General features: G+C 36.6%; 1 protein-coding gene across 2 annotated transcripts; it reads right to left on the reverse strand.

The window, feature by feature from the left end:
* Positions 1 to 1015: 1015 nt before the first annotated feature.
* Positions 1016 to 23589, reverse strand: LOC107020445 (methyl-CpG-binding domain-containing protein 9). 2 transcript variants are annotated; one of them, XM_015220809.2, is made up of 10 exons: positions 22723 to 23192; positions 12396 to 13032; positions 11211 to 12251; positions 10502 to 11095; positions 8934 to 9227; positions 8475 to 8810; positions 8163 to 8261; positions 6251 to 6688; positions 3042 to 5243; positions 1016 to 2050 (listed from the first exon to the last, which is right to left on the reverse strand). In XM_015220809.2, exons 1-10 carry the CDS (start codon positions 23190 to 23192, stop codon positions 1706 to 1708), a joined length of 6456 nt encoding a protein of 2151 aa, XP_015076295.1. In that variant the 3' UTR covers positions 1016 to 1705. The 2 variants fall into 2 exon arrangements, with proteins under 2 accessions (XP_015076295.1, XP_015076296.1); XM_015220810.2 differs by lacking the exon at positions 6251 to 6688 and having other exon boundaries at positions 22723 to 23589.
* Between the last annotated feature and the right edge of the window lie 1950 nt (positions 23590 to 25539).

Here is a 25539-nt window from a genome sequence, read left to right on the forward strand (position 1 = left end):
TTAGTCCAAAATCACACCGAAATTTCAGATATCCAAAAATTCATGAGACATAAAAATTGGCATAATGGGGATTTACCTACTTAGGAGCTCATTTGAACTTGAAAATGGACTCGTTTGCCTGTCGGGACCAATTGGCTCTATTACTAAGGTTTTGACGGATGTCTATGAAAATTTCGATCAAAAACACAATACAATTTTCAATCACCACAAATCCGTGGACAATAGCACACGAAAACCGGCAAAATGAAAATTTACCTACTTTGAAACTCGTTTGAACTTAACAGTTTGCCCGTCAGAACAACTGACTCAATTACTAACGTCTTAACAGACGTCCGTGAAAAATTTCAACCAAAAATACATACCACTGTGTCCTCCTCAATTTTAATTTTCAATATTACAAAAATAAGTTCAGTAATCAGTCGTAAAATTAATGTATTTTATCACTTTCTCGTTGCCACGATCTTCACAATGATATCAAATCTCCAAAACTTAATTAAGGATCTTATCATATTAATCAAACAACTGAAATCATTCTATTATAAAAAAATATCATAGATCATATATTTATATTAAATAACGTTACAAAAATATACTCTATTTAACTCATCAAATCAGATCGATCTATATAAAACATATCAATCATATTTATTTATTAATTTCACTAAGGTGTATTGCACCTGCTGGACTATTTTGCATCTTGCTGCGATCCATATTTAACTTGAAGCACGGCCATTTCAAGGGGGATCCGTTAAGTTTAAAATTGATTTTAGGTGAAATATTCGATTAAAGCTTGAAGAAGAAATACTGTAACGATAAGAACATATCCAATATATACATTAGATATTATTACTGCAACGATAAGAACATATTCAATGTAATTGAACTAGTGAATTCTGGAGCAGGTAATATGTACATAGACCTTATTACTATTATTGCAACTTACACTAAAATTAAATTGCCCTGAGAAGAAGCGCTATCAAATAAGTAATTTCTTGAAGAAAAAAAAAAGGCTGGGTACAAGTAATCGATAATTTAAGGTTAAATTGTCTTTGCTACTAGTAACACTTCCTGTCAAACGTACGTAGCCACACCATACAGGTAATAAGCTATATCTAGACGCGCACAATGTGACCTTCAGAGGGCGTTTAAACGAACGTCTTCTGATTGTAGGACATGAGAAGACGTACAGCCTTTTCATTTATCAGGAAGGTAATCTAACGAACAGCAAAGCTAGTCTATATAAAAACTTATATACATGAGATGACATTAACTGTTCAAACTTGCTTTACTATGTACAACAGCTGTTTAAACTAACACACCTGCCTCCTAACCAAATCTGTATATATAAAACCCCAAATGCCACAATCTTATCGGCATATTAAGGCCTTTTTGTTGTATGTAAACTCAAAAAGAGAGGCCATGTGCTGGAACAAAGTCTCCCATACTTCTTTCTCAAAGCAAGAAGAATTTGATTTAACTTCTACCAAGTCAAAGAGCAAAACAGCGTCTTTCGATTCTCCAAACAATAGATAGAGTTGGTGCAGAGTCTGCTCCCTGAAGTTTATAGGATAGGATGTTGCAAACCTTCCTTTATGCTTAAAGAATTTCAACCATTGGCCTGGCTGGTATACATAAGAGTACAGTACATTCCTTAAAAAAAACTGCAGATAATGATGATCTGCAAACCTGAAGCCTGTTTCCTGTTTTAGCTGTTGCCTGAATCTTTTCTCCTCTTACTGGTCCTGCAGCCCTTGGGTCTTGAACTTTCAGCAGGTTCCGGGTCAAGCGGCTTTTTCTTTGAAGGACTGGCTGTGTTTGTGGGGACAGAATTACGAGGAGGTTCCCTCTCTTCCTTGCAATCTGTCTCTGAGGCATCTTGACTTGAAAGTTTATCATACAAAATAGCAGAGTCCAAGGCATACACACGGAGGGCGAGGGCTGAGAGCGTTGAGTTTCTTGCTGCAGCTGAAGGTGATGACCAATACCACCAATCATTTTTCAAATATTCGGTTTTGATGGCGTCCTCTAAAATAATTGTGGCTTGGACCATCTGAAGGAGATGAATGAGCAAAATTTAAGTATCAGAGTTTTAGGACCTAAAGAAGGAAAACAGAAATTCTGCTTTGAATTTCAGTGTATAATATACCCCCTCCTCTCCACCCTTCTCCTTTAAGTACCAGAGAATCTGAACTAGTGACATGCCTACCACACACCCCACATCCCACCTTTGTCGGTGAATTTAACCAAAGCCCTTAGCCTAAGAAAGGCAGTAGGGATAGAGTTGAATATTCCTCTGCCGAATATTCTGAAATAAATATTGCATATGCATAATGCACACAGCTGCAAAATCATCCTCATGAACTAGTGCAGAAGCCTACCATAAATTTCAAAAGACTCTCAACTCAAGAAAACATTTGAACACAAGAGCATCCTTCATGGGAAGGGAGGGGGGAGAAGGGGGAGGGAGGATGGGAAAAAACATGCAAATACTATTGCACAAACTCTTTTTTTTCCTGAAAATGTTGAGCAAGTTCAACTAGTGGAGAGTTGGAACTAAAGGGTGATATCTTTGACAAGAACAAGATATCACAGAACACTAAGGGGTCATGTAGTTAAGAGACAAATTATGCAAAGTATACGTTCAGTTTACTGTATTAAAAATATAGTATATACTGTTCAATAAACAATGTGTGTTTACTGTTTACTTCCTAATAAAAGTTTGTCTACTATTACAAGGGTTAGTTTTATCATTTGTTTTCAATCCATGCAATACTAATACCTCAAACTTATTCCATTTTGTCCAGCATAAACTAATACGCAGATTCCGCATAACTTGTGAAGGTATTGTTTAGGAAGAAGGAAAGAAAAGCAGGAATTCAACATTATACTAATGCAGAATTTTATGGTCAGTTCAAGATTTTATGCGGAAATTAAATCTCCCAAGCAAACCAACCAAATGACTCCTAAGGTCTCTCACGATACAAAAACCACTAAACTCGAAAAGGCCATGCATAGTCTAGTAAAAAGAGCAAAACCTTTACCTCATAAACTGTAGCTGCAGATTTTACAAAGGCACGCCATACACGTCTTCTCTCTGGTTGTAACCTTGACACTCTCAAAGCTTCTTCAGGTAAAGCCGCATCTATGTCAAGCAGGTTGATTTTAAGACACCGTAAAATCACAGAAGCCCGACCTGCTACAGGATGTAGCGAGGATTCCGGAATAACAAAGTACATATTAACCCCAAATTCAAGGATTTTATCTTTGGTAGAAGAAAACTTGTCTCTTCCCCTCTTGGTTGCAGATTTTAGTCTCCCAAACACTGGTCCAGCCCCAGCTAAGCCATTTCCAGTACAATTTGGCTTGTCGGAGTTATTAATGCGAGAAAATTTCACCCCATTCCGAAGTTGGTGCTCTGAAGATAACAGATCTGTAGAATTTCCTCCACATACCTCATCTTCCCTTTGGGAGAGCAGTCCGAGGGCAGAATCACATAGATATGGAGATGTGCCTGGAACAAATGATGGGGTACCATTACACCCAATGAGTCCTATCTCGTTCACCAGCTCCTTGAGTGAACTCTGAGTGATGAACTGTGCTTTGATCTCCTCCAACTTAAATGGACATTCCTGTTTGGTTTGATTTTCAGCAGAAGCTGGTGCATTACCATGCTTGTCCCTCCTACAGTCAATAGTGCTCAATGAATTATCCTGCAGAATTTCATTATTCGCTTTCCTTTTACGCTTCACAGGTTGTTCACTTGTTTCCCCATCCCGCTGAATGGAAGAATCGATCCTGCACTTTTCATTTGCATGCTTCTGACGTTCCTTAGCATCGGAAAATGTCTGGTGGCATGACAGACAATGAGGTCTAGACGTCCATAATGGTTCTAGACACTCGCACCTGTATAATTCACCATCAAAAGAAACTCTCACTTTGACACCAAGATTCGTGCAGATTTCCGTTTCCTCTTCTGTTGAGCACCCACTAACCATCTTTTTAATTGCAGTAACGGCTCTGGTGACGAGAGAATCAGAATTGAAACAGGAAGCAGAATCCTCAGAGGGAATTGAAGTGTTCAGTCCTACCGTGTCATGGCCATGACTTTCCAAATAGTAGTATATCATTTTTCTAGTATCCCGCCACTGCAAAATAGACTCCTTCAATTCTCTCTCTCTCGGGTCATGCTCTTTTAGCCATCTAATGAGTATTTCAGTATCAACATCAGATTGATAAGATGTCCACTGATCAAGATTAGGCAGGCCCATATTCTCCCAAGGAGCAGATGAATCTAAAACACCACTTCGTCTTGAACTTTCCACACCATATGACCACAAATGTCCAGATGACTCTGGCTGTGTACTTGTACTTGCATAAGCTACTAATCGTGAAGAAGTGGACCTGCCAAACGTCCAGTAGAGTCTGCCCTCAGAATCCTGTCCCATGTATTCCTTCCTAACAGAAACCTCCTGAAGATCCAATTCTTTGGCAGCAATTGAGTCCTCTAAAGCACGAATCTCTTTCTTTATAGCAGACATCTCAAAAAGTAATGCTTCCTCCAAAGGGTTGCTGACGGAACCTAAACAAGTAGTGGCAGACACAATATGAGTAGCAAACAGCATTATACTTTTCGAACTACTTTGTGCAGACTCCAAACGATTGCCAGGAATTTGGTCAGTTTCTTGTTGGACGGTAGTAGACATGAACAAGTCGTTTTGCAAATTAGTTTCTTCAGTACCACATTTTGCATGGGATGAAGTATTCAGAGACCTAGCATTCTCCTTCAACAACTGTTGATGCTGTAAATGGTTGATTGGATCAGGAGAGTTTCTAATATGATTGGTGCCACTTGCACAAGTTTTATCCTGAATGATTTTTGAAGTGTACAAGCAGGATTGCTTGTTGAAATCATTACACTTATTGTGTTGAGTGCCATCATCCAACTGTCTGCAACCACCGGAGATTGATGAGTTATGGCTGCCACTGTCAGGCCCCTGCACCTTCAGTTTACAGTCATTGGACCATATAGATGTGTCTGACCCTGCGTCTCCACTGCTCCGAGCATCATTCTTCAGTTTTGCAGTCAAAATTTCCTTCTTATGCTTTAGAAGCTTCAGTTCAGCACCAAGGCTACGCAGTTTCTGCTGCAATTCAGCAGACAGAGAGGCGCTTCGGTCAATGTGATCACGAAGAATGGCTGAACTCAACATCTCACCACACAAGAATTTAAGAAGGAAAATTCTCTGCACCATCGAGAAAGAAATTGTACATATCAAATTAGGTTAGGAAAAGCTGTACATAATTCATGTTCTACTTTTATGTAGTGTCCAACTACAAAATCATAGAATTTAACATATTTCTGCATGCCGCACAGTTCTCACCATACAAAGAAATTTGTACACAAGAATTGCACATAAATTGAAATATTAAACATGCATATACCGCATAAAGCTCAGTCGGCAAAGAAGATCAGGAAAGGCTAAAGAAGAAACAAAAGCAACTTGGAACAAAACTGGAATGTGGATATCATTTATATTGTAGCCCACCCTCCCCAAAAACCCAAAAGCTGAATGCATGAGGAGCGCCAGCATACATCAGATGAAGCTTGAGCATACTAGAATATCAGAGGAACAATGTTCCTGAAATTGTTTGAGGGAGGCCCTAAAAGTTGTCCAAAGTATTATTCTGAGGTCATTGTGCAACAAGATTTTTACCCAAAGTTATTAAAACTTCAGACCTCTCAAATGGATGCCATCACATCTTTGCAAAAATTAGCTCAACTTGCTTTGTGCCACAGACACTGTTCCCAAAAAGCAAGAGACACATTTTAATGCCTGATATCTTTTGGGTGAAGCCTACCGTCAGCCTGCTACACATTCAAGTCGAGCAGTGAAAGCATGATAAGTGCGCAAGCTCCAGAGAGGACTGGACTTATGTAGACAACTCCATACCTTTTCTATGACGTGTGAATTTTAAATGTCTACAAATCCTTTAACACTAGTTTGATAATCCCATGCATATTTCTCATGTTATACTAGTTTAATGTGTGACATTTCAACTGTCTTAAGACACTTGAAGACAAACTCCAGTAATTACTTTAAGAAAAGTTCCCACCATTACCAATATAATCAACGAGTCAACTAAACTTGGAAGACGTTTCGGAAACCAAAAGGAAGACAAGTGAAACAGACAAACAGGCTAAATAGACTATGTCAACATAAAAACACAGAAGAAAGCTAAAAGAACTCACATCCTCCAGTGGAATCTCCCAATATTCCTTCAACTCCATGGTCCTTGTTAATTGAGAAAGTTTTTCCATAAACTTGTGAGTTAGTTTTCTGCGCAACCTCCTCTTAACGCATTGACGAATAGTATGAGAACCAGAAGAAGCATTCTGGGACCGTGATATCTTAGCTTCACAATCTGGGCAATACCACGGCCCAATAGGAACTTTAACAAGCGGAGGATCTAGGCAATACGTATGGTACTCCGAATCGCATTTATCACAAAGAAGAACATTGACGTCATCTTTATCCATACTACATACTTTACAAAGTCCTTCCTCCCAAGGGGCTTTAGGAAGTGAGCTCTCATTCACGTGAGCTAGGAGACCATCTCTATCTTTTGCAACTTCACTACTTAAATTGCTGTCGTTTGAACACTCAATTATCTGGACTAGGGGAAGAACCTGAGAATACATGACCAAGCCAAATCATAGTTAAACAACAATGACAATGGTTGAACCAAAGAAATTGAATCACTAACAAAATGGATCAAGGTTCAACTGCTGAACCAAAATAATAAGTTACTGAAAAAACTGAACTGAGCGAATTGGATAACTTTCAAAATCAAGTTTCCTCCATGAACAATCTCATATTCTATAGGTTTTAAATCCAAGCACAAAAAGGTGAATGTACCAATATCATGCTGCTAATCTTATTGCACCTCTGATCAACAACAAAAACATATCCCGTAAATCCGACAAAGTGTGGTCTTGGGAGGATAGAGTGTACGCAGGTGGCAGGCAGACCTTACCCCTACCTCGTGGAGGTAGAGAGGTTGTTTCTGAAGGACTCTCGGCTCAAGAAGCAAAAGAAAGGAGAAATGAAATTTGAAGGAAACATGACAACTAATAGTTGAAGCAGCGCAGAGCATACAGGCAAAGAACGTAACATCATGAAAATAGTGCAATCGCCTAAGCATAATAAACAACAGAAGGTAACAGAAGACAAAAACAAGAAACTACATGAATAAGACTATCACTATAACAGACAAAGTGCCTCAGAGGCCCAGACTACCAACAAGGCTAATCCTGTCAGAAGCAAGACAACTGTCAACTACCTACTAACCTACTACCTTATTCAGTGACCTCCATACCCTCCTATCTAAGCTCATATTCTCGTAAACTATAGTTGTGGTCTCATGAAAACTTGACTAATTATTCATGCTAGGATATAAAAATGATAAGATAAGGAATAATTCAACTTTTCAGATGCAGCAAACAGAAAGCAATACCAGGCCACGGTTTCGAGGTGCAAATACCGTAGTTGACATAGTGAAATAACAAACACTTGGTTTTCTTCATTTTCTCTTTAAGAGAGGAGGTTAACCTATCTCATTCTCATGAGGTTCCTAGTGGTAATAGAGGGCATGGGATATCTTTTCTTGAGAACCATGTGTAGGTTCTTTTCCTTTTGGTATACGGATTGTATAATGGGTTTCCCAATTGTTTAAAGGAAAAAAAAAAAGTCAACCAATCACGGACAGAGGCTCAACTGCCTTTCCTTTCAAAACTGAACCATCATGACATCTGCTAGCTGCATCAAATTTTTATGATAAAAGAAGACTAGATTTTAGAGTGGATTCCAGTCCTAAACTGAAGAATCGAATTACATGACATATGCCAACTGGATCAGATTCTTACGATAAAAGAAGTAACTTTTAGAGTGGATTCCTATAGAATTGAATTACCTCACCCATATCATTTCAGTTTGTATCTAAATGCAAACAAACATTATATGCTTATCTAGAAGGGAAGTACTGTTAGTATGCTACTGCTACTACACTCTTAAAAAAAGGAAACAAACATATACAAGTTCGAAGGCAAATCAATTCACTCCTGCTTAAAACAATAGGATTGAACAGCTAGAAGACCAACAAACCTCTTTTTCATAATCTTCCTCAAATTTCTGCAACAATGATCCAGCTAACTCGAGCAAATTGGACTTATTGCAGTATGCGGTTCGTATATTATGCCAAACCTAAAAGCAAAGAATAAGCAACATTGATCTTTTCTTGCCATTAAATCATACTGAAGTTAAAAGAACAGGACGAGAATGAAAATGTGCCCACAAAAAAAAACTGTGGGCAACAACAACAATATTTTATACTGCAAATGCAATCTTATTTAAGAAACCAGAGTTGGGTCTTTGTAATGTATTTATAGAACCATATATACATGTTAAAAGCATTACCTCCCGCACTTCATCAATGAAAGATTCATGTGATCCCCCGTAGGATCCAGCAGCCAACTTCACATCAATGGTCCTGAAGTCTAAAGGCCGAGATACCATTGCCGGATGCCCAAGAAGCCCCTCATTGTCATTGTCATTAGGGCTCAGAACTGTTCTTCCCGAGAGATTGCAGAAGACTTTATCTTTGTCTTCTTTAACAGCTCGCCGTAGTATAATCCGACACTGTTTCATGATTAAATCAGATACAGTGCTGGGACTCTTTACCTTTTCTTCCTTCTCAGGTTTGGGTGAAGTAGTTCCCCGGTTAACTTCCGCCAGGAGGGAAATTACTGCTCTCTGCATTCAGTTAATGTTTGATTAAAGGTTAGTCGTTTAACAAAGCTGACATATTAATATACATATATATGTGTGTGTGTGTGTGTGTGTGTGTGTGTGTATAAGATATTCATCATGCTGCACCTTCGTCGGTCCAGAGGCATTTCCTTTGTACACCTCTTTGCTTATTGAATGCATTAATGCTTTCCTGGCCCATTCTGGTGGGTCTTTCTCCAAAGCCATATTGACACATTTTCTAATTCGAGCCCCCACATTTGTAGGTAGCTTCCGAACAGGCTCCAGCGCCTTGGCCCACTCTGGGACTTGCCCATTCTCAGCATCAGCTCCTTTGGCATCAGACTCCTTCTCATCAACAGAAACAAAAATGTTTCCACTCTTCAGTGATCCAAATATTTGCTTTGTAGCCTCTGCAAGAAGCTGAAATCACGTGCTTCAGAATGTTTTAGTTTGGACGAACCTCTAATAACAGGAGAATCAAGCATATTGAGAAGACAACACTATGTCTACATTTACCAACAGCTAGATGGGCTCGAAAATGGGCACTCTTCAAGTAGGGTATGAAGCACAAAGCAGTTATGACAAGAACAAACACATCAATTGAACATTGGCAAGAAGCTTGAACTATTAAGTTGACTGTACAATCCAACTCTAAAGACAAGGTGAAAGAGGAGAGTTTTTAAGAAAATAACTTTGAAAGGTCTCTTTAAAAGTGTCGCCGTATGAGATAAAGAAATACGGATATGAAAAGGTGGCACGTCCAAAATAAATATCTCAAATAAACCATATATAAGAATACTAAGGGGTCATTTGGTTGCTGGTTAAAAAGTAAGTTGTTCATGTATTGAAACAAACATAACTAATACCATGTTTGGCAACATTCTAGTTTTTAAGCATAAAATTCAGAACATCAAGTACGACATCTCATTACACGCTTATAATTCCAATAACCAATACATGTATACGTTAAGAGGGAATCTATGTATTAGTTTATGCGGAGTAGAAGATGGAATAACTACTACATGAATAACTTAATCCTACATAACTGAACCCTGCATAAGTTTATGCGGAGTATAATAGCAATGCACATGAAATGGTAGGTGTTTCTGCCATATTCGCATGTTCATAATGCATAATAATCAACTACTGCTTTCTTAAAACTAAATAATCAACTACCACTTTCATCCCTTGTTTTACTTCATCAGTATCTAGTGAGCCAAACAGGTTCCTCTCTGACTCTGACCCTGCTTTTTAATTACTTTCAAATTTTCAAATCTAAAACTGGTAGTTAGTTGTATTTCTCATCAAGTTTCCAAGTTAGGATGTTGTTTCTATTTTTTTAAGAAGTAGAATTATTTTGAGTCCTTCACAACACAAAAAACTGACACCATAAACTCTTGAAAAGTTAGGTCAGATTTTGCACCTCACAAAATGGAAGTTCATTTGCATATTTAAAATTCATGACATCTTGAAATTCTGATAATTTAAAATTATGAGCCTTGATCTTATTATAAGTCAGTTAAAGATTTTGGCAAAACACGACATAGTATCAACACGTATTGCGATGGAAGACAGAATACTTTGATGACAAGCTGAAAACAAGGTAAAAACCGACAAAAAAGTACTTGCATCTATCAGCCTCAAATCAAGATAGGAAACATGTGCAATCACAAAGATATATGAATCGATCTTACCATCGCATCAGCCTCTAATGCAGCAACTCCCGAAAGAGCGCCACAAATTGGCCCACCATCGCCTTGTAGGCAATGAAATACTCGACCGCTTTCTTTGCAAGCAATTTCGGCTGACTCCATGTTGACATCCATGGCTAACAATGCAAGCATGTATCTTCGAGCAATCTCAGGCCATGTAACTTGATTTATCGGAAGCATATCAAGTTGACTTTTCCTAACTGTAGCTAAACTTTCGGGGTCTTTTTTCCTGCCTCTTCTAGATTTGGACCCTCCTGTACCAATATTCGAATCTACATAGACAGCAACTTTAGAGAGCAGCTCAGTGACAAGAGCTTTGAGCAGCAGACCATGAATCTTTGTCAAAAGCACACCAGCATATCGGCTATTTTGATGGAAACCAAATCGACCAGACAGAGAGTCTATTCCACCTCTTGCTAGGGTGATTTCTCTGACATCCTGAATCTCAATTGCGGGCATTTCCATGGAACTTGTTTTGTCTATCCATGGACTAACTAATTCCTCCTCAATTTCTTCAAACAAAAATGGAACTTTTAGCCCCAAGACCTCAGAAAACCTCAACAGGAATTCCCAAACCTAAACACATTTGATAAAATAAAATTGAAAAGATATTCAAAAAAAAAAAAAAGTAAGCATGTGGGAACAACATCTAATTCCTTTCTAGACAACAAACTCGAAAGTTAGAAGATACCTGGAGGGTGTCGCCTATCAAAAATGCAGGAATCTTTGTGCTCAACGGCTTTCCCGAAGAACAGGGACGCCTGACGTCAGCATTGTCCAGATGCTTTCTGAGTGTTCCAGAAATTCTTAAAGATTCAATAGCTTCCCTCTCATCCTGCATATGATTCTTTCTTTTAGCCTGCAGGAACCCATTTCCAACTGTTTGCAGAGTTGTCTTGTGTTTTCTCTTGGTAACAATTTTATAATTTGAGCACGCAGATACACCAGGAAGCTGTTCAATAATTTCTTGCACAAAATCTACATCAAGTCCAATTCGGTTTTGCTCTAACCACTTCACTAACATTTCACAAGTATTTTTTAACTCGGAATTGCTCTGCACTAATCTTGGAAAATTGGGAGGGGCACCTAAGTAAGAAAATTTGGTCAATGAACCAACTTCACTTGACTCTTGTTTGTCCATTTTATATACATCATGAGTACAGCAGAATTGGATGACACCCTTTTTCTTATAAGCATCAATGCATGCTTGCAGAAGAGTCTGGGAAACAATTTCCCACACAGATGATGGTGATCTTCCTTCCACAACGAACTCCCCTATACTATCCCCTTCCCCAATATTTCCGAATTTTCCACAAAATGCCTTCTGCATATTTTCAGCAGTATGAGAGTCACTTATCAGATCTGGTGGGTTGCACTCTTCCAGCATCAGCTGGATAGAAATACTCTCCTCATCAACCAGCGTAGAAGTTGCAGAATTACCATTTTCCACATTATCTTCGCCAATATGAGAATCAGATTTAAATTTTAAAAGGACTGTCGAACCAGTTGGGACAGAATGCAGGATGCATGGGTACCTCTTGACCTTGAAAACGGGGCCAGCATCACCTCCATCTGCAACCTCACAAGCAAAAAGAGATCCTGTAATTCTATCATGCCAGCTAGACAAGTAACCCACAGGCCATATCTCACTACTACTGTGATAAAATGGCCGCGGGTCAACATTTCCAGCTGAAACAAGAACGAAGTCCTGATATTCAACTGGAAAGCCATCCTGAAAAAACAGTCAAAGTTAGTCAGTAACATTGCAAGTAATTAAGAAAGAATAAAATACCAGATTTTCGGACCATGAGGAGATTAGAAATGCAAAAGCTAGCATGGCAGTATAAACCAAATATTGGTAACAGATAAAACATACGCTTGGATATGTACACTTGAAGATAGAGCCACCATTATGGAATAAGCTTCTACCAGGAGAACTCCAACTCTGTCCAGGCTTGTGGGTTTTAGCAGAACCAAAAGCTTCTTTACTTCCTGGGATATTTGGCAATCCCTCACTAAATGAAGTAAAGTTGTTACCTCCATTCTCAACCTCCATGGAGTGGTGCAACCCCATATGTCGGGCAACATCATCAAGCGACTCAAAGCGACTTCCATCTGGTCCAACATATACTGCATAAGTCTGGCATCTTTGGTCACAATACTCAAAATCCACATGCCAGCCAATCTGTACTTTACCGTTCATCCGAGCAATATATTCTTTAAGATCTTGAAGATAAACTTCACATGCATCTTGGTGAACATATTTTTTTGCAGTAAAATGACCTGCACGATTTCTTAAATCATACATCACTACTGGATCAGTTATGCTTCGGTTTATCTTGTCAGAATGAGGTCTATGGAGTACCATGTCCTCCAATTGTGACTTATGTATATCCCCCGTAAGTGAGGAGGCCTTCTGAATTTTAAATCCGTTCTCCCTATATGCCAAAAAAGAGCTTGTTGGGGCATTGAAGGAATGGCCAGTAGAACAGGGACTTTTCATAGCTTGAACCCTGTGAACACCAGCAATATGCATAATGTCAATTATAATGTCCCAATACTCCTAAAGTAGGTCGTCCAGGAAAAAATGAATCCAAAGCATTAAATTAAGGGATAGTTTTAAATATATACAATATAGTAATTAGTTAACAACAAATATAGCCATGTTTTTATTAAATAAAAATAGTCGAAAGTCATAAAAAGTATACAGTGACTAAAAATATAGCTTATCAAAAGTCATAGATAACCTTCCTAGAAGGTGGTCAAGGAATTCTAGAGGCTCATTGGGTTGTATTCTTCTTTTTGTGTGTTATAGTAATATTTCACATGTGTTACCAAAAAAAAGTCGTAGAAAGTATACACTGACTATACAATATAGCTAAACTAAACTGAACATGCATTATGATTACACGCCACAAGTTGAATGTAGCTTAATTATACATGGAATATACACTCACTATACATGAAGTATACACGGAATATTCAATCTCGATCAACTCAAAATCACTTCTAAGTAGTTCCAATCTTAGATATGAAATTCTCTCTGTGTTTCGAGCCTTTTGATATATACTTTGCTCGAAATATTCACGTTTGCGATACGTCAAATTTCTAAATCAAGCAAGCTTTCAAACTTTGAATCTGCCCTTTTTGATCCCGCTGTTACTACCCCTAAAGATGAAAAGTGAAGCAAAATCAAGAACCCCACCAGCTGCAAACCAGTAATTGGTATGAACATCTATATCTTGATGAAATCGAGCCATGGGTCGAAGCAAATATTTACTAAAGGAGATTGCAGTTGGTGATCGGAAACATCTATTTAAGTTTTTCTATCTATCAAATAAGAAGAAAACAGACACAGAAGAAGGATGAAGACGACGAAGGAGGAGGAGGACAAAAAGAACACAGAAGAAGAAGACGCAGCCATTTTATGGGGAAAAAATAGGCCAAATAGGTAAATTTTGTAAATTGGGATTAAATTGGTAAGTAAAGCTTACGGGCAGAAATTTTACATAATTCGCCCTTGAATAAACTCTCTCTACCGCATTTCAATATTATGAAAGACAAATCACACTAATATCTAAATACCCAATGAATCCACTTAGATTTAGGATGGGAAGACTAATGCAAAAACACTTTAAAAATTACTTCCATATGCAGCCAGGTCATTAAAGGGGAGAAGAGGACAGAAGGAGTAGCATCAAGGAAGATATTACTTTTTAGTGCTTCGGCAAAAATATCCGTGCAGAAAAAATCAATATTCTCTATGAACCTATATGTTGCTCGAACTCTTCGAAAATATCAACGGGTATAACACGGGTGCGGCATCAAAAGGGAAGAGTCCGCACAACTTAGCTAAGAACACAACTGAGCCTCTTGGTAGTAAGAATAAAAGAGCGGACCCGCATTTCCCTCCATACAGAAAATCTTGGAAATGTTAATAACATAGATACTACAATAACATACTGAGGAACCTTTACTTCGTCGTATGTTCTTTTTAATCATAACAAAGTCATATTTCGAAATTGTCCAAGAAGAGTATTTGATGAAAACTTCACATCTATAAGCAAATGAACTAACACTATTTTTGCACATCCGGAAACAATGAGGAGGAATTCAACTGAAATCACAACAAAAAAGTTACTCGCCAATAAATGGAATGAGTTTCAGTGAAACATGATAATAAAGGACGTATATATATCAAGAAAGATGCACAGGACAGATTCGCTTCATTTTACTCATGTTCCAGTAGAGGCACTTGCATGTCATACCAATTGCATTTAGCCATCAAGCAAGCAAAACAAACAACAAGTTGGAAAAACCCACCACCACCACACAAAAAACAAAAATAAAAGTAGGGAAGACAAGGATTTAAGATATCAAACCCGGAAACACAGCTCGCTCGTTTTTTTGATAAGCATGACATAAAGCATGAGTGTCAGATTTTGTCTCATGTTACTAAAATCTAAGATATCTTTCTTATATTGGCTACTCAAGTGCTTTATATCTATTCTTTCATATGAAAATTATTTTTTTGATAAGCAATTCTTCATAAGAGATTCATCTTCGAAAGGGTCAAAGCAGGGTCCATTCCATTCTCCTAGGTGAATGATGACTTTGACTTAAGAATTTGAACCACCAATTTGAAGCCCCCAACAATACAAATCTCATTGTACAACGACAGTAAATAGAATACCTTCTACAACAAGAGTTATCATGATCTACGGCAAATAAGATTTTATTAACAAAAAAGAAGACTACGGAAAAATGGGACAAATTCTGTACTATAGCTTGTCCACCGTCACAACAACGAATAACAACCTTGAACCTTGCTCAAAGTTATTGGGAGACATTACAAATATAAAACGTATAGCACTACACCAAATGCATTGAGATTAAAATAACGTATGGATGCATGGTAAAACTCAGAAAACTATGGAAGCAACAAAACCACGTATTGCATGAAACAACAATTCTAGATGCATTTTGGAATTCAATTGATCAATTGGATCAAGGGCTTGCAATAACAGTAGCTGGAGTAAATTGAACAAAATATCAAAGGAGGAAGTCATAAAAGTGCTAAATGATGTAACCAGGCATACCCTTTGGGGTGGCCCAGTGATTTGGGATTGGGACTTCCATGTTGGAGGTCTCAAGTTCGAAATCCCTTGCCATGGGTCGAGCTCGTCGCACTAGGCGCGTTTACCTCTCCTATGTTTTTTTTCAAGCTATCTCATAGGACAGGGGTTTTACCATGTGCGCACTCAATGGGTAGCGGCGGTGGGTTTTCCTTGTCATAAAAAAAAAATTTAACCAGGCATGGGCATGAGTGGAGTGCCACATTCAGATTCACCGCTCGATTTGGGTTGCATTCCCAAACAGCTCGACTTGTATATAGCACATCATAGTGTGACAGGGTTTGGGCACAACGGGGCTCTCACCCTTTCTAGCACCCTCTTCCAAGAAACATGGCTAGATCCGCCATTGAGGACACTTCTCCGAATACAGAGTCACCCGATTCTAAGGCTAAGTTGTTCTCAGTTCACTTAGTGCTCGTTGTTACTAGGGGAATCCTTATAAGTTTCTTTCCTATGCTTATTAATATGCTTTAAACCCTGACATGGAGTCAGGGTTAGAGTGCCTAAGCACAAAAACGTTTAGAAGTCCAGACGTGCGATAAAATGTAGCCACGACATCAACAAAGTTGAGTTTCAACCAACACTTGTCGTGATGTATGTCTATGTGGACTCACATTTAAGTCGGTTGCGAGCTCAAGGCGCACAGGAGCTATATGATTTGGACGCATCATTTTCATATTACATATGCTACACTTAAAAAAATAAGTTAGCATACTTGTTTCACAATTAAATGTTTTTTGAAACAGAATAAGTAGATAAATCTATAAGATCTACGTTCCGCAATAAGACGCTCAAATGCATGATTGCTCCCTATAAACTAGCCAGAAAAAGTCCATCGTTAATTTGCAAAAGGGTGGAAAAGAAAGAAACTCTTCAGTTTGAGAAGGGAAAAGTCAGAAAAAAAATTTATGGAATGGAAAAGAAAGAATTCCATCTCAAAAGAATGACGAGAAACCAAAAAAAAAGGACCTACAATGCCAAACTGATTTTGAAAGGCAGCAGCTGGCAGGGCGCTGCATTTCTTTCGCAACCCTTCTATATACGTTACCAAGTAAATCGACTGAACACCACAACAACAACGTCTCATTAACGTATAATTTTTTGATGTAAAAGAAAAAAAGTATTACAAAAAGAAACATCTTGAAGGCCCTTCAAAAAATCAAGACATTATTTTCAAGGAAATGGGCCTTGGATCTAACTAAACCCCAAAAATCAATTAAGAGGTAAGGATCGTCCAAGACCATTTAAGGATACAAATTTGCCTCTCACAACACCGATGTGGGACCTTACACTCCCCTCACTCCTAGGACTGGACACCTAGTGTGTGGGCAATATATGATGGGGGTCCAACATCGAGCTAAACAAGACTTGGTTGGCCTTGACTTTGATACCATGTTAAGGACTAGAACCTTGGGCCTAATTCAATCCCTAAGACTAGCTAAAGAGGTGGATATTTCCAACACCATATATAAGGATACACATTTGCCTCTGCACCCACTAACAATTACTACGTTCAAATCGAGCCAATTCGCAATCGCTTTAATCCCAGTGTTACGTAAGAGACATTTATTAGACTTATATAGAAATGAATTAAAAAAGGAGGTAACAATACTTTTGACTATATTATAGAAGTAGATACCATATTTTACCATGAGACTTTTGAGTAATATTAACGAGTGTCAGCAAAAAAGTTGCATTACTTTTTTCCTGGCTGAAGACATGTCGCCTTGACTGCTAACACAGGGCTAAGGCATACCACTAACGGTAATAAACTTACTGAAATGAATTTTGAGAAATTATTGATCCAAAACATCCGATAATAGGTGTACACAAGTGTGGACAACACAAAACAAGAATGGATACTAGACTGTAGGAAGCACATCTATTGCTAACCCATCTTAAATTGAACATTGAACTAACTAGTTGACATAAAATTTACATTCCTATATTGAGCCTATTCAATTCAGCACTAAACTAGTTTAATTCTCATCGGCTAGCCATAATAAATATGCGCATACAAAATTTGCATTTCCTGGATCATCAATCTTAAAGCGGTAAATCTCTACGACAATCAAAGTTGGCAAGCCCTTCAAACTATAAAGTAGTCCATGTACCGACAAAATTTGGAAGCTATGTTGCTTAGGCTCTTCGAAGTTGTTGCATACAAGGATCCTAAAAATGCATTACTTTTGGAAGATCCGACACACATCCGGTGGTGTTTTTTGAAGAGCCTGAGCAACATAGGTATGTAAGATATATCATGTCTCTATATTGATTGGTCTACTAGTGATTCAAATTTTAGATAATTTAACCTTATTTAACTAGTGACAAAATCAATTAAGTACCCACAAAGGTAAACTATAAAGTCCATTTTTATCCTCAAGATTATTTCCATATAATTATGCGCACAAAAGAGGAATAAATTGTGTACTATCGTGTAATATTATAGGACCAGTTCTTGTGAAAAATGGTCTTTCGCATTCCTATACTCATAAGTCATAACTCAAAGAAATACAACCTCTTTACGTTAAACCATATACGCAAAAGAAGTATGAAGTTGAACTACCCCCCTAACATTGGGCTATTGGTTTTACACCTTAGGCGAAAGGAGTAGTGATTTCATGTGGGAAATAAAGCAACTCAATATTCTCTTCTCACATTTTTTTCATGTTGAAGATACATGCCCCTACGATATTTCCAATAAACAACTTGCTTTTTATGAGAATGAAAGAGCATCGGTCCAAGATTTTCTCTGCCAAAGAAGAAATGTAATCAAGCCTATAACAAATAAAATCTTAAGTAAATACGAGACTGGGAATTTTTGTGCTAACATTTCTAGAATCTTCCAATAAAGAATGCCTTTCCTGAATCCGAGCTCACTATTACTTGCAACGATTTCTTCCCTCTTTTGGCTTTCTTTGTTGAAGATCAAAAATAACTACTAGTTGCATATAAATCAAATGTTTCAACAATCCAAAGTTAAAAAATATTATCCATGCGACTTTGGACATCAATGAAAAAAGGACAGTATCATGAATCATTAGAATTTTATTCTCAACCAAATAAAGACAATTGACCAAAAAGGAATAGGAATAACAAGAGAAGATACAACAAGAATTCTCATGTAAATGGAAATGGAAGATGGAGATTTCCATAGAGAGAAATTGAGATAGTCAAGATTTACTACCAAGTGAACGGAAGATCTCCTAACAACCCAAAATGTTGTCAAGTCCTACTAAAGATATTTTATCCTAGATCATCATTATATCATTATATGATCAAAGATAAAGCTAAAATTCAGAGTTAAGGTCACTTTTCTCCAGTGAAGGCATGATTTTTCTCGAAGCAGCAACAAGAATGGGACAAATATCCATAAGCAGAACTACCAATATCGCATTCACTTAACTACCAAAGAAAATATCTTCAAGGATCTGCCTTGGCCAAGTTCCAAAGATCCCATTCCAGGGAAAGCATTTTGAGCTTCTCTTCTTGGGACTGCATTCTGCCTTCAGTGAATTGCTCTAGTGGAGATGAGAAATTGTTGAAGAAACACCAAGATCTTTCTTCTGCTCCTTACAGGCGATCGAAAAATAAAGAAATGGTTAATACATGCAAGATCATTATGACCATCAATTGGTTTATTCGGTCTAATCCATTAAATTAATTTATAAATGTTGTTTTTGCAAACATAAATTAAATTGTTTTTTAACAATATTCCGTATTGGACACCCCAATTGCTAAAATACTAATTGATACTTAAAACATAGTATATATGCAACAGGCTTTTTCCCTTTGACATTGTATTAGTTGCTACATTCCTAATCCTTATTTTTAAGCGTGTCTAGGTTAGCTCGTGTGTACCTAGACTAATTCCACGATACCTCCCGCCTCCCACCAGGTAACTTTGTCCACCAAGGCTAAAATAGATAAGAAGAAACCACCTAGTATTTTGCCTCTGCTATAAGATTTGAACCTCCGACCTCATGGTGCTCGAACCACTTCATTTACCACTAGGCCACACCCTTAGGTACAAATCTTAGGCTCTCTCTTCCCACTTATCTCCAACCTTGAACTTCATGATACACACTCTACTTCTTACATGCAACCAATCTCCAAGTTATTTAGGTTGCTGATGATGAAAGTTCCTTTTTCATAATTTTGGTGTTCGATCCACCTTTTGCGCTCCATGATTAATTTCATGGGATGTCTACTACCTCCCACCATCGCAAACCCAAGTAACTTTGTCCATCAATGCTTGGACAAATGATAGGAAATGACCAACTATTTACATCGCCAAGATTTGAACATGAGACCTCATGATTATTTAACTCAATCTATTAACCACTAGATCACACCCTAGGGTGCAACAACTAATGATAACGAACACCTCAAAGCATCTATAGTTCCTCACCATCCTTGCCACCTACATATAACTTGAGATTGTTTTCACACAATTTCCTCAGCGAGAGCAAAATGTAATGTACTTGTATGCTTGGCTAGAAGAAATAATCCAATAGAGTTAATGGATTTACCAAGGTCAATTTATGGGCTAATCAACAAAGCATTTTTATCTTTGAAATCCATTGAAAAGAACAGTAAAAGAGAAATCATAAAAAATGATTGTATCTTCGAACGCCCCGAAAAAGATATGAGGTACTCAGAAATGGTCGAAGTAGTTGAATAGTAGGATCACTATGACTAGCCCAGAGATGGAGAAAATTATAGATTTGATATTATGGATGACTAGTTACATAGGAACCCCTTTTTGTTGGTTGGTTGTTTCTATCTATTGCTCTTTCCTTTGAATTGGCACACTACTCAGCTCGCACCAAAATATATTTGATAATGTTTTACAATTGTCGCAATGCAAATAAGATGTACATTCACCTTTTCTAGAAATGTTCCATGGGCATGCTCTAAAAACATGTCATCAAGGATAAAAGATGAAGAATTAAATTTTTGGTACAACAAGGACATGTTCACCATACTTCAATTAAATTGCTTCTTTGCGCATCACGTTTTCCTCTTTGTTGTACGTCCATAACAATTTAATAAGCACACGTTGGTGATCAAGTTTTAAAGCTTCACTCTCTTATACCAAAAGAAGGTTTCGAACTCCCTATTCTCATCCATATCCCCCTTGATTAATCATTAACATTACTATTTACATTCTACGAATGGTTGAGTTTCTTTCTTTGTTACCATCCAACAGTGTGTTTAAAAGCTAACACAAAGAAAAGACAAGGTCCATCGGGCTTGAAGCAGAAAAAATGAGAAACAAAGCACAGGCTTTTTTGAAGTGAAACACACCGATTTACCAAAAATTAAAAATTGCCAACCATATATGATAGCAATATAATAATCAAATACCAACTAAATAGTTAATCTTTGCCACCTATTATACAATCGTTGATATTAATCCAACTCCTCAAAGTTGAGATTAAAAGACTCGAACTTTTCACCCACTTTGCACAACATTTTTGCAAGCGCACACTTCTCTAAAGTGCATGGCTTCCCCAGAAAGTGATAATTCCTTATTTCGGATCGAGAGTAGATGCCTCTGGTAGCATTGACATCCAAGAGAAATTTCACCTAGTTTTATTGGACTCTCTCACTAGCTTTGTGAGTATCGGAACGCGAACCTCATACATATAGGTAAGGAGACCCTTAAAAAAATTAGTGGGTGTGAGAGAAAAGAAGATCTGCATTTTGGGACTAAATATCCAAATTCCTAAATCTTCATTTCTCAAGACATTTGCACCATTCTGTTAATTGATCACTCTATAAGACTTCTATAATTTTAAAGAACTAAAATTCACATAACTACTGATATTTACACTATAATATTGGCCAGATAAAAGTGTTAAATGCAGTACAAAATGGTCAATGAGGACAGCGGTCCCTGCCTGTTTAAGACTGATGCATAGTGGTTGTATACATTTTATTCCCCTAACCACTGATGTATAATATCAAGTTGAATTAACCACTTAAACTCCCAGTCCAATCAAATACCACAACATAAAGTGGGACAAAGGGACTATGATGGTATCTAGAAGATGAGAGGTGTCAGCAAGGACCTTACAATTTATGTTGAAGGCACACCAAATTGGTTTCATATCAAAGCTCTGATAGAGCATCCCGCCTGCATCTAGGAAGAAGTTAATACATTGACAATCAAGTAACTGTTTACACTCTCGAAGTTTTTTTTGGTCAAGGTGACACCATCAGCTAGTAAAAAAATATGACAGTTTACATACAGTAGGGGACTCCTTATCAAAGAATATTCAGAGAGTAGGGACTGTGACAGAGGAATCGCCGAGACAAGTCATGTCCCCTGTTTCTGAAGGACTCATTAGACAAACCATTGACAAAACTAGCTAAGAAAATACTAAAACTAAAGTATTAGTATAACTGAAAAGTGCTCAAGGAGAAGCACTTTTTTCAATCTGCTCTGATATGCTTTTCCTTGAGCACTTTTCAGTTATAGTACTACTTAAGTTTTAGTAGCTTTCTTAGCTAGTTTTTTCAATGGTTTGTCTATTGTACCCTTCGGCCTAGTGGTTTGGGCTTGGGACTTCCATACAGGAGGTCTCAAGTTTGAAACCCTTTGCCAGTGAAAAAAGGGGTTTTGCCTTCTGGATTAAGCTCGTCACACCGGGCTCGCCTAGTGCGGGTTACCTCTCCTATGTGGTTTGCGAGCTATTGCATAGAGCGGGAGTTCTACCCTGTGCACACGCAAAGGGTAGCGGCTGCAAGTTTCCGTTTTCATCCAAAAATAAATAAATTTAAATCTATTGTAGCCACAAATTCAAGGGAATGAAGCTCACGCAACCGATGTCCAAAGACTACAATCATTCTAGCAATCAGGACACCACACAATTACATTTACATATAGACAAAAGATCTAATCACATACAATAAAAATTACAGTCTAACATCAAGAAATACACAACTCAAACAAACAAAGTTTGAACCTTTTTGAACATATATAGAACATGCATTGCTAAAATAATCCAGATTTTACTTTAAATGTAAAAGAAAGGATAAATAAAGAAGTAAAATTCATACTTGGCTCCATGGTTTTGCTCCAATTCTCGTCCTGCAACGGGCAAATCCTCATTCAAATCAACAAACTGAAACAGCCCTTCCCCTTCCGGTTCCCTTGGCGGAGAAACATTCATATCAAGCGGCGGCGATGAATTCATATCAAGCTCGACTACTTCACTCCCTCCTGCTCCACCTCTGCCACCAGCACCGCTGCTGCCGTCATCACTGCTACGACGGCGTCCACTTAGCACACACTTGAAGCATTTCCACTCCTCTTTCTGCTCATCCTTCCTCCAACTAGACCCAATCTCACAAGAAGAACAAACCCGAACATTGGTTTGACTGGGAGGAGTGAGCACCGACTTGGCCCGGGAAGATTCTGGGTGTTCTATAAACAAACCCCTTTCAATTTCTCTCGGTGAAGGCAGAGGAGTTTCGTTAAGATCGATGTGAAATGACAAAGCCCGGTTCAAATTTGAAGAACAATCCATTTCTTGAACAAGTAGAATTTTTTCTCAAAGTAAATTTTTTTCTCAAAGACATCAACAAGCATTATATGCTAAAGAGTTGGGTTGTATATATACCCAAAAGGGTGTTGGGGTTTGGGGTTTTTCTGTGATTTTAGCAAAGAATTGGGCTGTAAAAGATCACCGAGTGGATTATATGAATCGAAAAGTGAGAAAGAAAAGAACTTTTTTCGTAACGTAAATTGATGATGGGGTGAGAAAAAGACAAATTTGGAAGGAAGGGAAGATTACAGGTAGGATTTAAGAAGAATTTTGTACTTGTTCGAAAACAAACGCCAAAAAGATGAACGAAGAAGGAGAAGAAGCGAAGTAAAGAGAGGCGATAGATAGCAAACAGTGGGTTTGTGGGTTTGGGTTTGGGTTTTCTCGAAAACGCAGAAAAGAGGGGTCTCGCTTGAAGATGGTATAGTACTTTGGATGAAAATGACCAAACTACCCTTTTCTAATTTTATTTTATTTTTTTTAAAGATAGTTTTTTTTAATTATCCAAAATAAATTAATAATTTTACCCTTTTCTTTTGTATTTGGGATTAGTTATGAATAAAATTAATAACTTAATTCTTGGTGTTTGGTAGAAAATCTTTGGGTTCAGATAACATATTTAATCAAATATGTGGTGTTTATTTTGTTATTTTGAATTATAAAAAATTATTGTCAAATTTATTTTCCGTTTTGAATATGGGTTATTGTTATGAATAATAGAATTATGAAATCTACTAGTAATAAAAAGGTTTATCTTTTTTTTTTATTTATTTGTGGTTGTTAAACATTAATGATAGTCTTACATGATAAATCACTATGTAAATTTGGCGAAACTTAACCATGAAATTAGGCATATTTCATTTATTTTGTATTTAAGATTAAATAGATAATTCCAAATATAAGGTCAAATCAACTTGTTATACATAATTTAAAAAGACATTGTAATTAAATAACACAGTAAATATGAGGGGTTGGGGGTTAATTGGTGAATAAAACTTGAAATTTGATGTTTAGTTTAATTTTATATTAAATAAACAAAAATAAAAAAAATTAATGAACTAACTTCTCCTTTTTAACTAAAAGGAAAAAAATATTTTATTATTATTACTAATGTTGGAAACAATATGTGGAAGAAAAAAGAGAAGAAAGTATATACTAATGGCGATTGCTAATCAATTGACAAAGTTTTCATAATATTGTATCTATATATTAAAATGGTTATGTTGTATATTTTTATAATATTACTCACATAGCTTAGCTATTCAATTATTCTATTAATGACACAACTAGTAAACTTGAACTACTATATATAATATAGTCATGTTATTTTTTAACATGGAAAAGTTAAATCATCATGTATATATTTTTAAATGAATGATATTATTTTTCTAATCGACTCCAAATTATTTATATGGTAAATTAATATTGAACATTAATTTAATTAGTACCTTTAGTGATTAGTTAAAAGGTTATACAACTTTTAGAAAATATTACAATTGAATCATAATATTATGCATATATATATATATATATATATATATATATATATATAGACGATTCACATAAATTTAAATAGCAAAAATTAGTATGTCAGTAAATTAAAACGAGTCATATTTCTTTTTTTAATTAAGAGCAATTTTATCGAAATATAAACGAGATATAAAATTATTAATCCAATTGAGACGTGCATAATTTTTAATTACTCATAATTTCAACAATTTTATAATTACTACTTCTCCTAAGTTATAAGTCATATTGTAATGTGACAAAAATGAAAAAGAATTATCATTATAACGAAGATCAATATTAAATAATCTTTGATAGAACTAAATGATCTTTCATCAAATATTCTTTTTTATTATTACGTTTTTTACAAAATTATCTAACTTATCATATCTTGTACTAGTAATATTTTGATTTCCATTCACGATACGAAAACTAATTTAAATGGCATTACTGAGTTATTTATATAGTAAAAGAAAAAATATTGATCATCATATTAACTCTTATATCATCCTCAATTTTCTTTTACAAAAAATACATAACGAATTCACTAAAATAAAAAATAAAAAATAGATGATACCTAATGTTCATAGTTCAAAAAATTATTAATATAACAAACAATAAAATAGCATGATGATACATCTATTGATTATATTTGAATTTGACGATAAATTTTCTATTCAAATAGCGTACGATTTATATAAAATAATAAAATATATTTTAATAATAATAGAAAATCAAGGGTCAAAATAGTAAATTGATACAAAAAGGGGGGTCCAAATAGGGGAAGAGGAAGCGTGAAAATGACAGCATAAATGGGTAAAGT

Source organism: Solanum pennellii, chromosome 5 (assembly GCF_001406875.1).
Source record: "Solanum pennellii chromosome 5, SPENNV200".
Taxonomy (NCBI): domain Eukaryota; kingdom Viridiplantae; phylum Streptophyta; class Magnoliopsida; order Solanales; family Solanaceae; genus Solanum; species Solanum pennellii.